Source organism: Diceros bicornis, chromosome 13 (genome assembly GCF_020826845.1).
Source record: "Diceros bicornis minor isolate mBicDic1 chromosome 13, mDicBic1.mat.cur, whole genome shotgun sequence".
In the NCBI taxonomy this organism is placed as follows: Eukaryota; Metazoa; Chordata; class Mammalia; order Perissodactyla; family Rhinocerotidae; genus Diceros; species Diceros bicornis.
The window spans coordinates 14,643,353-14,660,738 of record NC_080752.1 but is presented as its reverse complement, the minus strand read 5'-3'; the positions used below and the strand labels follow the sequence as shown (position 1 = coordinate 14,660,738).

Below are 17,386 nucleotides of genomic sequence, written 5' to 3'. Positions count from 1 at the left end.
CTGGTGAGAATACAAACTATTTCTGGCCCTGTGAGAATTGTTCTACCTGTTCCTTTCCAGTGCCTTTCTCACATACATGCACTGACTTGTAGTCAGCTGAAGACACAATGGGAACCTCCTGCTGATCTCCAGAGTTCTTTTATTTCCAGTAATCTGTCTTGAAAATTCTAGCCATCATGGCCTCTCTATATTCTCAGCTCTGTCTCATCAACTCAGGGAGATCTCTCAGCTCAGTCTGGGTTCCCCCTACTGGCACTATGGCCTGGAAACTCCAGGCAGTAAGGCAGGGTAATCATAGGGCTCACTTTCTCTGCCCCACTGTACTTTGTTTTGTTTTGTTTTTACATATTTTGATCTGATGTTTAGCTTTTTAAGGTGGACCAGTGTGTCAGTGTACTAGAGCTGCTATAACAAAGTACCACATACTGAATGGCTTGAACAACAGAAATTTATTGTCTCACAGTGCTGGAGGGGCTAGAAGTCCAAAATCAAGGTATTGGTAGAGTTGGTTCCATTGGAGGACTGTAAAAGGAGGATTTGTTCTAGGCCTTTCTCCTTGACTTGTAGATGGCCATCTTCTCTCTGTGTCTCTTCACATCATCTTCTCCTCATGCGTATCTGTGTCCAAATTTCCCCTTCTTATAAGGACACCAGTCATACTGGATTAGGGCTCACCCTAATGACCTCATTCAAACTTGATTACCTCTGTAAACACCCTAAAATCATATTGATAATTGTTAAACTGATGTCTACACCAATCAGTTTAGTATGGTGGTTAAAAGTAGGGACATTGAAATCAGACTGCCTGGGGTTGATTCTAGCTCCACCACTTGCTAGCTCTGTGCCTTAATTTCCTCATCTATAAAAGGTACTTACCATACTCATTTCATAGAGATAGTGTGAAGATATATATATGCTTAGAATAGTGCCTGGTACATAATATCCCCTCAGTAAATGTTAATTAACACAATGATCACAATAATCTCATTATTAGAACATGAGTAGGGTTACCTAAACCAACAGAGATCCAGAGATCCTGAATGGCCTTGATGAAGGAGATTAGAAAATGTATATACAATGAATACTTTATTTATTAAAATTTCCATGCTGTCAGAAGTACTATCTTCTTCTAGCTTTCTAAGCTTAAAGTTTTTCCTTAGTGGCCCCCTCTCTCCACATTTTATGGATAGCTGCCAAAACTCAGATTTTTTAAATTCTCCTTTTATTAAATCACTTTTCTGCTTTAGAACCTGTAAAATCTCTTTACAAATTATCATATTAAAGTCTAGAGTCCTTTGCCTCGTTTTTGAAGGCCTTTGGAAATCTAGCAGTCTCTGTAAAACTTTATCTCCCAGTCTGCTTTAGCCTCTTTTTCACTAGGCAGGTTGTTGTCTTTCACTCTTCCTACAAGACATGATCATTGCTGGTGCTTTCCTGAATTTCTGTAGGCTGATATCTATCCTCCTTTTCACTTGTCATTTACCACCCTTCTCTTTCTAGTGCCTAAACATCATGCATTGTCCATTTCAAATCTTTCATTCATTTACATTTACATGACATTTACATTTACATGAACATTTACAAACATCTCCTACATGGAATGTGATGCTCTGGCTGTTAGGGATTCAGTCAGGATCAATAAGAAATGAAGAAACATTCCTGACTGCTGTATTTATCAGAGCTTTCCTCTGAACCTTTAGTAAACTTGCAATAAGTTTCAGCACTTGTTTTCATATTGTTTTATCTATATTAGTTCTATGTCTTCATTCAATAGATATTTCTTGTGCAACTACTCCATACTAGTTAGTCTGCTAATAATACAGTGGTAAACAAGACAGACATAATCTCTCGTAGAAATAAAAGTCTAGTAGAGAAAACAGACACTGAACAAGGAACTACAAATGTAAGGGTATTACACATACGATGTGTAGAATTCTAGGGATGTTTATAACAGGGAGAGTTACCCCAGTCATAAGTTAAATGAAAGCTTATCTGAGAGAATGTCCTTTAAGCTAACACTTGAACAATGAGTGAGGGTTAGGCAGGTAAAGAATATAGGAAGTGTGCATTAATAAGGAAATAGCTTGAGCAAAGGCTATAGAGCAAAAGAGAACATGGTTTAGAAAATGAAAAGAAAGACTATGGGCTATAAACAGAGAAAATGAATGAGAGGAAAGATAAAATATTGTGGTGATTAAACTGATGTATAAGAAATTACTTTTTCAACTATAAAGTAAAGCAGAATTATTAGACACAACACAATACAACTGTCCAGGACTGTGAGAGAGATAATCGAGTTGAGTTGAAATAAACATAAAATATGAGTTGAAATAAAAAGTAAATTAGAAGAGAAGTCAGGGGGCTGGCCTCGTGGTGTAGTGGTTAAGTTCACACGCTCCACACTGGCAGCCCGGGTTTCTTGGGTTTGGATCTTGGACGCAGACCTACACACCGTTCATGAAGCCATGCTGTGGCAGCATCCCACATACAAAATGGAGGAAGACTGGCATGGATGTTAGCTCAGGGACAATCTTCCTCACCAAAAAAAATTAAAAATACACTGTTTAAAAAAAAAAAGGAAGTGAGTCTGCTAAATCAGATTCAGAAAAATAAGTGATATATAATTGGTAAACTTTATTGAAAATGAAACGTAATAAATGACAAGAAATACAGTTACTGTTTTTGAACAAAGATTTTTGAATTTGCATAACCATAAACCTAGGAGACAGAATTCAGATAAAGACAGATAATATGAATGGCAGCTGTTGTCATGAATGCCCTCAGTCAGGAATGAAATAACTATGGCGGCCTCACAGCTTTCACAGATATAATCATATAAACAGATCCAATTCCCAAACATAAAGCACAATCTTGCAAATACCAAGGATGGCAATGTACATTATCTGCTTGGGGATGACACCTGATTATCTTACTTCTGGTCAGTAAGCTCCCAGAAGGCAAGCATAATGTTCTTACTCATCTTGGTATTTCATATCACAGAATATATTTAATAAATGTTTGCAAAATAGATAATAAAACTTCAAATTTGAGAAATAAAACAAGTTTTCAAAGCCTAGTCTCTTTTAAGACTATTTAGGGTACACATTATAAAGGGCACAAATTATATAAAAATAGTTCACTTTAAAGATTTGACTCTACCTAGTCTAGTCTATTACTGTTCGATATCCCAAGGTAGGACTATCTAACAGCTAAAAACCGCTAACTGTATCCCAGAAAAAATTAAGCATACATTCTAGCTACTATTTTCTACTGTCATGAAAAAAAGACATCACATAGAAAGCCATGGGTAAAGCCTTTCTTCACATAGGTCACTCCCATAATAATGCTGAGGCCTGAGTTTTTAAGTCCATTAAGACATTTATGTGATTCTAAGTGCATACCAAGTACAAAATGTTTATTGAATGAATGAGTAGGGGAATAAATGGCTGAATGAAGAAGGAAAAAAAGAAAGAAGAAAAGGAAGACAGGAAAGGAAGAGAGGGAAGGAGAAAATTATTTTATATCAAGAAATAGTGGAAGATGTAATTAAGAAGATACTATCTTGCCTAATAAAGTAACAAATTTTAACCATTATTATATCAAACTAAGTTTTTTTTGTGTGTGTGTGAGGAAGATCAGCCCTGAGCTACCATCCATGCCAATCCTCCTCTTTTTGCTGAGGAAGACTGGCCCTGAGCTAACATCCGAGCCAATCTTCCTCCACTTGATGTGGGATGCCACCACAGTATGACCTGACAAGTGGTGCGTTGGTATGTGCCCAGGATCCGAACCCAGGCCGCCAGCAGCGGAGCGTGCGCACTTAACTGCTATGTCACGGGGCCGGCCCCTCAAACTTTAAAAGTAAAATTTCTCTCTCTCTTTTTTTTTTTTGTGAGGAAGATCGGCCCTGTGCTAACATCAGCCAATCCTCCTCTTTTTTTGCTGAGGAAGACTGGCCCTGGGCTAACGTCTGTTCTCATCTTCCTCCACTTTATATGGGATGCCGCCACAGCATGGCTTGCCAAGTGGTGCATCGGTACGCACCCAGGATCCGAACCGGCGAACCCCACACCGCCGCAGCGGAGCGCGCACACCCAACCGCTTGTGCCACTGGGCCGGCCCTAAAATTTCTCTTTTAAACCACAATGATTACTACTAGACATTTTAGAACTGATTTAAAAAAATTTTTTAATTCAAGACAGACTCCCCACGGCAAATAGGCAAAGAGTATTATTTACATAATTCTGTTAATGTGTGCATAGTATGCATAATTTAATTTTAGTTACCAAATACAGCTTAATTCAAGATGCAATCATTTACTTTTGGAACCTTACATAAGAGCCATTTTGGGACTTACGGTGAGCTGTGGTTAAACATGAAGGATAGTCAAAAACAATATATACTTACAGTAAGAGAGAAAAATGAAAAGATTCCACCACTAATATTATAAAGTTAATTTTAAACTTAATCGAAATGCAAATCTATTCCTATTATAGCATCAGAAGGTCAAAAGGCACAACCAATGACTAAATAAATCACAAATTTAACATCTTGCCTTTCTATTATGAAATTCCCCATCATTAATCTGTCATACAATATTATGAACTGATTTCACTGTCAATTAATTAAAAATAAGATTTATATGTAATTATGTATTTTTCATCTTCATTCACGTATTCAATTATGAAAAATATGCCTTCGTGGTAAATCTTACCTCATTGTATCTGTTGCTGGGAATTTTGATGCTGGTTTTCCGAACTTCCATATCAACCACCAAACCCTGAACTACTGGTAATGTATACTGGTAATTTCTGAAGTCCTGGGAAAAAGCAGATTGAAGTGGAATAAAGAATTCATCAGTGGCAGAACATGATTTATAGTAATAAAGAATGTGAAAGTTGAAAGATCTTATTTACTTAAATAATAAAGAAATGTGTAATGAAAGCTCCACTTATGTATTCTAGCTCTCCAATTAGACCTTAAACTCTTATAAGGAAGTAGACCAAACAGTTTCGTATGCCCCTTATATACAATATTAAACAAATATTTGAATGCTTACCCTGCTTTATCACCACTTAATATTTTCTGTATTTATTTGTTAACTGTCTCCTTCCTCTAAGGTAAGCTCCAAGAGGGTAGGGACTCTCACTTGTTTTATTCTTGTTATATCCCAAATGCCTGGAGCATCCTAGACACTCCATGAATATTAGGAGGGTAAAACATATACATACACATACAGACACCATATCCAGTGTGGCTGAAGCAAAGTGAGCAAGAGTGGTAGGAGTAGAGGTCAAAGTGATAGCATAGAGCTAGATTTCACAGGGTCTTGTAAGCCACCATAAGGACCTTTGCCTTTGAGAAGGCTTTTGACCTATTTTAACAGATCTGACTTCTTGGTAAAGAACAGATGGTAATGGAGCAAGGATAGAAGGAAGGAGATCAAATAAACATAATAAAAACAATCCAGGCAAGAGACAGTGATAACTTGGACTAAGATGTAAATAGTTCAAAAGGTGGTGAGAAGTTGTTAGATTCTAGATATATTTTGAAGGGAAAACTGACACTATTTGCCACTGGACTGGATGTGGAATATGGAAAAAAGATAAGAGTCGAAGATGATTCTGAATTTTATGGCCTAGGCAACTAGAAGACTGCAACTGCCATTTACTGAGATGTAGAATACGATGCAAAAGGGAAGGTGGCAAGTCAGAAGTCTGTAGAAGAAGAACCAAGAAAGAATGGTGTCCTAGAAGGTAAAAAAAAATGTACAGATACTGGTAAATGGTTGGATGGAACTGTGTGAAAATTATCTTCTGATTACTTTTATTAACTCAGGGAAATTGGGGCTAGGTTATCAGCTGAGAGTGAGGAAAGGAGAGGAGGTACTGGAAATTTGAGAAGAGATAATGTACAAATAGTCATCTAGGAGAGTAGGAATGTATTATGGGCAAGGAAAGATTGCCAGGTAGGTCTGAGGGCTTCCTTAATGGTATAGGTCATGAATCTAAAGTAAGACCAGTGAGTATGCTACTCTTTTTGTCTTCACTCATATTCAGGCTTGGATACAAGTTAAGAATGAAGGAAGAATTAGATCCACGCAGGTATGGTCGAGTGACTTTTGATACAGGTGTGAAGACAAATAAATGAAGAAAGGAGGATAGTCTTTTTGACAAATGGTACTGGAACAATTGGATGTATAAATGGAAAAAAAAAAAAGGCTTCAAACAATACCTAACAATCATAAACAAAAATTAACTAAAAATGGATCACAGACCTAAATATAAAACATAAAACTATAAACTTTTTAGAAGAAAACATAGGAGAAAATGTTTGTGATGTGAGTTTAGTCAATAAGTTCTTAGATATGATACAAAAAGCAAGCTCCACAAAAACATTAATAAATCGGACTTCAACAAAATTAAAAACTTTTGTTCTGTGAAAGACATTGTTAAGAGAATAAAAAAGAAACCACAGACTAGGAGAAAGTATTTACAAATGATACAAATCTACTAAAGGACTTACATTCAGAATACAGGAAAAACTCTCAAAACTCAACAATAAGAAAACAACAAATTTTTTAAATGGGCAAAAATCTGAATATTCACTAAAGAAGATATAAAGAGGGCAAATAAGCACATGAAAAGATACTCTAAATCATTCATAAGAAACATACAAATTAAAATCACAAAAATTAAAACTACTAAAGTCCTATTGGAATGGCAAATATTACAAACAAAAAAGAAGAAAAAAACAAGTGTTGGCAAAAAAAAAAAAAATTCTTGTACTTTACTGATGAATGCAAAATACTGCAGGCATTTGGGATACAGTTTCACAGTTCCTTATAATGTTAAACATACAATAAGGCTCAACTATCCTACTCCCAGGTATTTACCCAAGAGAAATAAAAACTAATGTTCATACAAAATTTTATACACGAATGTTTATAGCACCTTTATTCATAATCACCTAAAACTAGAAACAACCCAAATATCCATCAACAGGTGAATGGACAAACTGTGGTTCACACACACAATTGAACACTACTCAGCAATAAAAATGAATGAACTATTGATACTGAAGGGTACCAGAATATGCCACCCGAAAATATGCCTCTTGTTAATCCGTCTTTGGCCAGTCTAATTTACAGGGCCCCAGGCAAAGAACCTGAGATGAGTAGAGGAAAAAGATTTTATTTCCTCCCCAACAATACATTTAACACCATCAATGAATTGCAAATGCACTATGATAAGTAAAAGAAGCCAGACTAAAAAGGCTACATACTATATAACTCCAATTATATGACAGTCTGAAAAAGTTAAAACCATAGAGACAGAGGATCAATGGTTACCAGACATTAGGGGTGCACCAGCAAATTTTCTGAAGTAATGGAACTGTTTTGTATCTTGGTTGTGACAGTGGTAGTAACATAATTCTGCACATTTGTTAAAACTCTTGGAAATGTACTTCAAAAAAGGTGAATTTTACTGTATATAAATTTTAAAAAAATTTTGTAAAGAGAGATTTTGCCAAGACACCACAATAGAAGGCAAAAGAGACAAATGAACTAGAATTATGTAAAAAAGTGATTTTAAACATGAAATCATGGAATCTTAAGACAGATAAAGAGAAAAGCAAGGCGCGGGAAGACATGGAAAGGTGTTGGAATCAACAGACTGTAAGTCTTGGTAAGCCAGAGATACAGAGGGTGGTGATGAGAGTGCAATGCTTCAGTAGCTGATCCAATAGATGTTAGTATAAATGAATGATAGAGGCCATAAAAACTTGAGAGAGAGAGAGAGAGCCATCTTATAGATTAAAATAAAATTTTAAAATTTCCTTTTCATTTCTGGCCAAGATGGAGAAAAGGGGACCAGATTTACCCTCTTGCCTGAAACAACCAAAAAACTGCACAAAACACATAAAACAATGATTTTCAAGACCGAATCTCAGGCAACAAAGGACAGTGACCCTTGAGAGATAGGGAACAAACAAGATGAGCTGGCTGATTGCCCACGTTATGCCTTAGGAGCGTTTCCACGCTCCAATGCAGGAAGAGGGAATCCAGGCAGAGGCTGGCAGATTTCCTGAGTTGAAGAAACCAAACTGAGAATCCAGAAAAACCAAGGTAGCTAGAGTTCGCAGGACAGAGCATCAGAGAAGAGAAAACTGCAGAGAGAGTACTCGGAAGATTTGCAGAGGGTCCCACTCTAGTATTCAGCAGAGTTCTGATTAGCAAATATGTGTAAGGATACTTCTTCGGGCCAGTGAAAGAACCACTTGAAATGATTATTGGGAACATTATCTGATACACAGGTCTGGGAATAGTGCTTATTCCCAAAATCCAGGTAGGAAAACCTCATAATTGTGGCACTGGGTAGAGTATTATTGTATAATAAAGAATCTCCCTGGCCTTTGTCCCTGGTTCCTGGGAGGTAGCCTCTACACTCTTATAATTTCTTGAGTGACAGGAGTGTCTTTGTTATTCATGGTGGACCTTGATAAGTCTATGTTAATTTGGTGACTCATGGTGGGCCCCCAGATCGTTTATGCTAACAAGGTGACTGAGGGTGGGGGCTGGCCATCCCAGAAAGATTAACCATGTGATTAGAGATTGGGGCTTTGAGGTACATGATATCAGCCCAACTTCTGGGGAGGAATGGGGCACTGGAGAGTGTGTTCAATCACATGGCCAATGATTCAATCAATCATGCCTAGTAAGGCAACTCCAATAAAACCTCAGGTCACAAAAGCTCAGGAGCTTACTAAGTGCATTTTGTTACACATTGATATATCAGGAGGGTGATATGTCCTGGAGGACACAGAAACTTCTTGTCTGGGACCCCCCCAGACCTTTCACTATGTGTGTCTTCTTTCAGCTGGTCCTGATTTGTATTCCCTTCACTATAATAAAACTGTAATCATAAGCATAGCGCTTTGCTGAGTTCTGTGAATCATTCTAGTGAATTATCAAATGTGAGGGGGTAGTGGGAACCCCTACCTTAGTATCCAGTTAGTCAGAAGTAGTGGGTGACCTAGAAACCCTTGAGCTTGTAGCTGGTGTCTGAAGTATTAACAGTCTTGTGAAGGACTGTACTCTTTTTTTTTTGTTTTTTGGTGAGGAAGATCAGCCCGAAGATCTTCCTCACCAAAAATGTTAGATCAGAGCTAACATCTGTTGCCAATCCTCCTCTTTTTGCTGAGGAAGATTGGCCCTGGGCTAACATCCGTGCCCATCTTCCTCTACTTTATACGTGGGATGCTTGCCACAGCATGGCTTGATGAGTGGTGCGTAGGTCCGCGCCTGGGATCCAACCCTGTGAACCACAGGCCGCCGAAGCGGAGCGTGTGAACTTAAACACTATGCCACTGGGCTGGCCCCTGAAGGACTGTACTCTTAATCTGCAAAGTTTGGCCTAATTCTAAATAGTGCCAAAAATCATTGTAAGTACTCAGAAAGGTCTTGCCTTAGTAGTGGGGAAAAATTAGTCCTATACCAAACACGACTTTGGTTTTACCCTACAAAGCTTAAAAGCGAGACTGGAAAGGATCAAACTGTTTCTAGGTAAATGAACTGTGTTACTTGCAACACAACCCAAAAACATTTATAGGGGGTCGGCCCGGTGGCACAGTGGTTAAGTTCATGCGCTTCACTTTGGCAGCCTGGGGTTCGCCGGTTCGCATCCTGGGCACAGACCTACACACCGCTCATCAAGCCGTGCTGAGGTGGCATTCCACATAGAGCAACCAGAAGGATGTACACTATGACATTCAACTATCTACTGGGGCTTTGGGGAGAAAAAAAGGAAAAAAGGAGGAAGATTGGAAACAGATGTTTAGCCCAGAGGCATCCTTCCACAAAAAAAAAATTTTATAGGAACACAAAAACATCCAGCACCCAGGAAGGTAAAATTGCAATATCTGGCATCCAATAAAAAATTTAAAAATACCAAGCATCCCAAGAAGCAGGAAAATACAACTCAAAATAAGGGAGAAAAAAATCAATGGAAACAGTCAGAACTTACACAGATGTTAGAATTACCAAACAAGGATATAACAGTTATTATAATTATATTCCAGATGTTCAGAGAGAAAAAAAAGACTAAAAAAGAAATAAAAAGAGGATTAGCAAGCTGTGAAATAATGTCAAGCAGCCTAATATGTCTGTAACATTAGTGTCCCTGAAGGAGAGGAGGGGGTAGACAGAAAAAGTATTTAATGAAACAATAAACCCACAAATCTAAAAAGCTCAACAAACCCAAAGCACAAGAAACATGAAAAAAACTATACCAAAGCACATAATCAAATTGCTCAAAACCAGCAATAAAAAGAAAAATTTAAAAGCACCCAGAGAAGGAAAAAACATTATGTAGAGAGGAACAAAGACAAGAGGGAAAAGAGATTTCTTGTCTGAAACAATGCAAACCAAAAGACAGTAGAGCAACATCTTTAAAATACTCAAAGAATAAAACCAACAACCTAGAATTCTACATCTAGCAAAAATATCTTTCAAATACTAAGGTGAAATAAAGATCTTAGAAATACAAATGCTGAAAGAATTCATCACCAGCAGACCCACACTACAAGAAATGTTACAGGAAATCTTTCAGGCAGAAGGAAAATGACACCAGATGGAAATACAGATTTACCCAAAGGAATGAAGAGCACTGCAAATGGCAACTACACGGATAAACCCAAAAGAGTTTTTCTTATTGTTTAAATCTCTTTAAAAGATAACTGGAACTATAACTACAACTGCATGACAGAGTGAGAAAATAAATCCAGTCCCCAAAAAGCAACTAAAAAGCTGGGTAAATGGTTTTTTTAAAAAACAACCATTTCAGAGCTCTGGAATTAGACCAAAGGTATGACACACTGAGAAGTGTTTATTCATGAAAACTACTGACCTTCAAGTAAGAACAGTAGAGTTGAGTCTGCAACCTACAGGGCTGCCCCCTAGCCCTGTTAGGAAGTTCAACCAGGACAAGGTAGTCTATGAAAACAATAAGCTTTGCTACTTGAAGGATCATGATTTGGAGTATTATCAGTTAAAGCGATAACCTCAGTGGCTAGTAAAGAGAGAGAGCCAGCAGCTCTAATAGCCTGAGGTGCTAGCCTGTTTGGGGCACCTAATGGACAGGCAGACCATCAGAAATTTAACAAAGAAGGTTCTGGGAGGTGAGATAGCCATAGGGAGCTTCATAACTTCTCCAAATATCCAGGAATGACCTTAGTCTGTACATACATGCAGCAAAGACCTTAGTGGGCCCAAGCCAACCAAGGTCCTTGGTCAACAGAATCAGAGCCTGTGCCAGTGCAGAGGACACATGAGAGAGCACAGCAGAAAGGAAAAGAATGAAGTTTGAATTCCAGTCCATACACAGATCCATCAGCAAAGAATGGAAGCCTTACTGGCCTAAGGTATTTGAACTCAATCTCTGACCAATCTTTGGCTGGACTATAAGCTATATTAGAAAGAAGAGACACCCCTAGGATGGATGCCAGGTTTAAAATAAAAACAAGACATAATACTAGGTGTTTTAATTATACATAAACGCTAGTCCTCACAATAATCCTGCAAGGTCACTTAGATATTAAGTGTATAATCAGCGGCTGGAATCTTGTACTATCTCACTCCAAAGCTCCATATACTTTCCAAAGAGTATATATGTTGTTCTTTTCCTCCAGCATATATCTTCACCCGCATGAAGCAGCAGGGGCATTGCTATCAACAGAATAATAAAATCCTTCTCTTCCTTCTCCCATACAAACCCCAGTAAGGAACAAGAAAATAAAAATTTTCAACTTACTGCAAGAAGATTCATGATGGTATGCCCCGTCTCTCCAAACAATGGCTTCCGAAACCTGACACTGAACAGCGGACACGGATAAACTATGGAAATGGGAAATGATCAGACTAAGCTTGGCAGCTTAAAATTTTGGTAAAAGAGACATCATGGTTGACATAGTTTTCAAAATATAATTGTAATGGCTCATTAGAACGTATGAAATTTAGGGCTCAAAAAGTATTTACAATGGTAGCATCACAGACAAATCCTGAGCCTTCTACGAACTCTTACCAGAGTTAAGTCTTTTGATGACTTGAATAAGCCTCTTGATGCAGCTGTTTCAAAAATGACCAAAAGGTCTTACGAAGCACGCTTCTTCAAACTGGATTAATATGACCCAGGAAACCCAAGTATCTCCTGATTCCTCTGTGCTCAAGAAGTCTAGGGCTGGCCCCATGGCTTAGGGGTTAAGTGCGCACACTCTGCTACCAGTGGCCCGGGTTCGGATCCCAGGCGTGCACCAACGCACGGCTTCTCCGGCCATGCTGAGGCCATATCCCACATACAGCAACTAGAAGGATGTGCAACTATGACGTACAACTATCTATTGGGGCTTTGGGGAAAAAAAAAAAAGAAGGACTGGCAATAGATGTTAGCTCAGAGCCAGTCTTCCTCAGCAAAAAAAAAAAGAGGAGGATTAGCATGGATGTTAGCTCAGGGCTGATCTTCCTCACAAAAAAAAAAAAAAGAAGTCTAAAAGAGTTCTCTCTTATACATCTCCCAACCAGGACCCTCCTTAAGAAAGCCAAGGGTCCAGCCCTGTGGCTGAGTGGTTAAAGTTCTGCATGCTCTGCTTCAGCAGACTTGGTTTGTGGGTTCGGATCCCGGGCGTGAACCTACTCCACTCACCAGCCCTGCTGTGGCAGTGTCCCACATACAAAAAAATAGAGGAGGGTTGGCACAGATGTTAGCTCAGGGCTAATCTTCCTCAGGCAAAAAAAAGAGGATGACTGGCAATGGATGTTAGCTCAGGGCGAATCTTCCTCAGCAAAAAGAGAAAAAAAAGACAGCCAAATACAAGGTGATCCTATTAGCTGGCTCACTTCTTGAACTTTATGGTTTGAACTGCCTGTTTAAGACAGGAAGATACACATGTTGTTTCCTCTGCATACCAACCTTCCTTTCCCCTACTTCATTCAGTTGATTCAAATGCCTCCTTCACAGTTCAGTCCAGAGGCACCTTGGTCTAAGAAATGCTCCTTATCCAATTCCTTCATTCTTGGCAAGTTAGAGCCCATCTTGGGGCTCCTGAAGAACTTCGTTAACTTTGAGCATGTGTTTTAATACAGTATACTTCTATAATCATGATTTCTGTATGTCTTGCTTACAAAGGTTCCGAAGAGCCTATAAAGAATGTCTTAGTCATTTCTGAATTCCCAGGATTCATGACACATAGTAGGCCTTTATTAAGTTCTTGTTGAATTAAAGAATAAATAAGTGAAAGAATGAAGCTGACTTGATGAGAACATACATAGCTTTATGGTTTATAATTTTCTAACATATATGTTTTATGGTTTGTGAAATAATTTTTCATTACCTCATTTGATCCTCTTAACAATCCTATGTAATATCAAAGGCAAGCATTATTATCTCCAGTTGCAAAAGAAACTGAAAATCAGACAACTTGAGTGACTTGCCCAAAGTTACAGAGCAAGTAAGGTGGCACAGTTAAGAACCTTATTCAAGTGGTCTGATCCCTAGACCAGGGCACTTTCAATTAGATGAAGCTATAACATTTAAAACTAAGCTTGCATTTAGCCCTTCATGTCTTAAAAACAAAATCACAACTTAGTTGTACTGCTACAACCATGGGCAAGGAAGCTCTTCTGTTGCTTACCTTACCAACTGAGAGTGATCTCTATACCACTAGTTTCCAATATGTGTTATCTTACATAAAATGTTTGTCATAACTATTTTCCAAGCTGGTGACAAAAAAAATGCTCACCATATATACATATTATAAAAAATAAAGTTACTTGTTAAGTTCAAATTCATTTTTTCTGAAGATGATCATGTATTTATCATGAACTATAAAACCAGTAAGTTTGCAAGGTAATAAATAATCACTAACTTTCTCATTTGATATTTTCAGTCCTTCCCATTACAGCCAAAATAAGTTGAGAAAATGACCAAGTTTAGCTTAGCTATTTCAAAAGACTACTTCTGCTGAATTGTACCACCAGGGGGGTTCTAAATACTTCAGGACTTTATTTAGTCATGATGTTTTGGTCATATGGCTTAGAAGAAGAAATTTTACTACTTACGTCGATATTCAGCTCCAAGTCTCAACATTAGTCGGATGGGAAACACTTTAGCCCAAGGAGTTTCCCATTTCTGGATGAGAATCCCGAACAAGTAAGGTGGGGTTGGGAGTACTAGGTCTTGCAGTGACTGATAAGTAGCAGTCACATATAAGAATCCACCATGTTCTTTACTGCCAAGGAAACTTTGACTGAAGAAGGAATGTCCCAAGTTGCCCACAACATTCCCTAAAACAAAAAAGTTCATTAATTACTTTCTATCAATAAATCAATCATATTTTTAGTAATCAACATTACTCAACACTGGGCCAGACACTACCAAACACTGATTCCCAACCTTTCACCACCAAAGACCCATGTTTATAAAGTTATTTTTTAAATAAATGGCATTTATTAAATGAAAATTTGTTTTCCAATTTTATCAGGGCTTCTGGTGAGTATGACGTAACTTATATTATCACACTGTAGAAGCCTGTCTAGGTAAAAGCCAAAAATATTGATGCCTTCCTCAAATTGTACAGCTTTACTATATGCATTATTATAGAGGCCTCAGGATAAGAATTATTGCCTCAAAGGTTATGAAAATGTTAAGATTAGTTACCTGCTCTCATAGAGCTTACAATCTCATTGGGTGAATAAAGTCAATTCATGAACATAATGAATTAAGACAATGGGTACAGTTACGCATGAGACATTGAGGGAAGAAGAAAATTTACGGAGAAGGTAGTACCACAGACAGGATTTATTCTTTGTAATTCTGGTTGAGACAAATATGAAACATAAACAACTTAGGGCTTATTTAAATCTATATTAGGCAGGTTTTTTTTTCTTTTAACTGCAAATGCTCTTTACTAGGCACTTTCTAATTCAAATTTTTTTTTTAATAAAACAGTAACAAATTCGCCCGTCATTAAGGAGACATTATCCTCAGTTTAGAATTACAAAAGAACTTCCCAACAAGAGCTGTTCAATAACAGAACAGCAGATATGTTTACTAGACATGTGCAAGCTTCCTTTGATACCTCTGAAAGAAATAATACCAAATACAGAAATCCCCATCAGAGAAATCAATGCTTACTTTCCTCAAAAACACTTTAGTTTTCATAGAACACTTTGGTGATGGGTCATAGAATCCTTGAGTAGAGTGAGAATCTATGTTGATAGTAGAGTCCACAAGTGAAGGGAGCACCTCTCCACAAAATTCAGAGCTTTGTGGCTGAGAGCCATGTTCACCTGGACATCATCATCTGCCAAACACATTTAGGGGTAATACTCTTGCCCCAGGATTAACCAAATCTGGCTGCACATTTAAGCTGCTGGGCTAGATCCATAAAAATAAAAAAAATCCCCATATCAAGGAAGCAGTATGGTTTTTCGAAAAAAATCACAGATTTCGGAGTCAGAGATATAAGTTTGAATACTACTTCGATCACTCACTATTGTATGATTTTTGGTCAAGTTACTCAACATCTATGAGCCTCAGCATCCACGTAAAATGGGGGAAATTATACTAAATTTCAGACTTGTTGTGAAGAACAAATGATGGAATATATGAAAAATGTCTAACAGGACCTGGCACACAATGTGTTCACAAAAAATTTTAACTATCATGTTATACTGCAAATATACATATAATGATCAGCCAAAGATTAGAGGATTTTCTTTGCTTTATCAAAGATTTTAGAGTAAGGTTTACCTGGGGCAGGGAGGGAGGGAGAGAATGGGAGATAAAAGAGATAGAAGATTTTTTTCCCTCGACAACGGAGAGTACACAATAGCATTCCTCTAAAGCTCTAATGACAGCATAATGTTTATGTTTCATAAGATTGCCCTAGTGAATACAGCTCAGAGGTGAAAACTAGGTTGGTGTGGTACTCAAGGTATTCATTCATTATTCCTTTGGGATCTCCCTATCAGAGACTGGAGTCTATTACTGGTTATTTTTCCACAGATACTGATCACTTTTCTGCTTCTACCACTTAACAAGCCCCTCCCCACCCCAATAACATTTGGATTCTTTACTGTGTCTGCTTAGATTATAACATATATCGTCTATCCTTTAAGAATTTGCTTTCTTTTTTTTTTGTGAGGAAGATGCCAATCCTCCTCTTTTTTTGCTGAGGGGATCTGAACCTGCAAACCCCAGGCCACCAAAGCGCAGCACATGCACTTAACCACTTGCACCACCCGGCCAGCCCCTGCTTTCTTAAAAATTAAAAAAAAAATCTCTACCAATCCTAATGAGTGATTTAGTTTAGACTGTCATTTACCACCTTATCTACAAAAAAATAATATTCCATGGTGTAGGTAGATATGGTCAAAAATAAAACAGTGGGAATGAAAATTTGACAAGGAAAAGCTTTCATTTGAAGACTTAATCTGGGGCTCTTGAACTCATAAAGTCTGTTACTTATCTATACAGGCACTTCTCTATATGAACATTCAACACAATGAATCCACTGAAGTAATTCTATATACCCCAAACCACTGAAGAACCCATATAACTAAAATACACACCAACGCTTGCTTCTGAGCTTACATGACCTGGCAAAGATGTCAAAGGCTTTACATCAATAGTCTACCAGGCAATTTACATGGCATTAATCAGGTAATCATCAGACCAGTGCAATTGGGTTAACAGAGCAGGTACCAAACCCCTGAATTTTGGGGTTTATTTTACAGATGAAGAGATTGAAGCTCAGGGGTAGAGGTGAAGTGACTCTCAAAAGACACGAGGTAAATAAGTGGCAAAACAAGATCTAGAAAGCAGATCTTTCAATCTCCTAGTCTTTCCATATATCACACTTTCTTTAAAAAACACATATATAGTAATTTGCAATTTTCCATCTTAAATTTGGAATTTAAACTTTGGTTTTCAAGGTGCTTGCAAATAGCCATCTTTAAATTCAATTCACTTACAACTTAAATACCTATGTGACAATAGTTACCTTTTGTTTCAAAGTATATTTATCAATCCTCACATCAACTAAAATGGAATAATTTCCAAGCAAATGGTTCACTTATTAAAAAAAAATGAATATTTTTAAACATTAATATAACTAAAACTCAAGACATCAAAAGAATTTAGATAATCCCTTGGAGTTCTTTGTAATACAATAAACTGCAGTTAAGCATGAGTACTTCATATAAGGTCATTTCCTCAGTGGAGAACATCTGTGAGATTTACTATGGTAACTTCAAAAAGCTCAAGAGGCAGTTGATTGCTTCTTATGGTTCAAAACATGGGATTAAGAGAAGACACAGCTGAAATAAAAC

General features: G+C 37.6%; 1 protein-coding gene across 2 annotated transcripts in view; it reads right to left on the bottom strand.

Annotated features, from left to right (window-relative positions):
• Positions 1–17,386, bottom strand: part of ZFYVE9 (zinc finger FYVE-type containing 9) — a 200,316-nt gene that overhangs the window by 26,411 nt on the left and 156,519 nt on the right. For both annotated transcript variants that reach the window (XM_058552414.1, XM_058552413.1), the window contains 3 exons: positions 14,114–14,338; positions 11,811–11,893; positions 4,715–4,819 (listed from right to left, as the gene is read on the bottom strand). In XM_058552414.1, the coding sequence (XP_058408397.1) occupies positions 4,715–4,819; positions 11,811–11,893; positions 14,114–14,338 (413 nt within the window). The remainder of the gene's footprint in view (positions 1–4,714; positions 4,820–11,810; positions 11,894–14,113; positions 14,339–17,386) is intronic.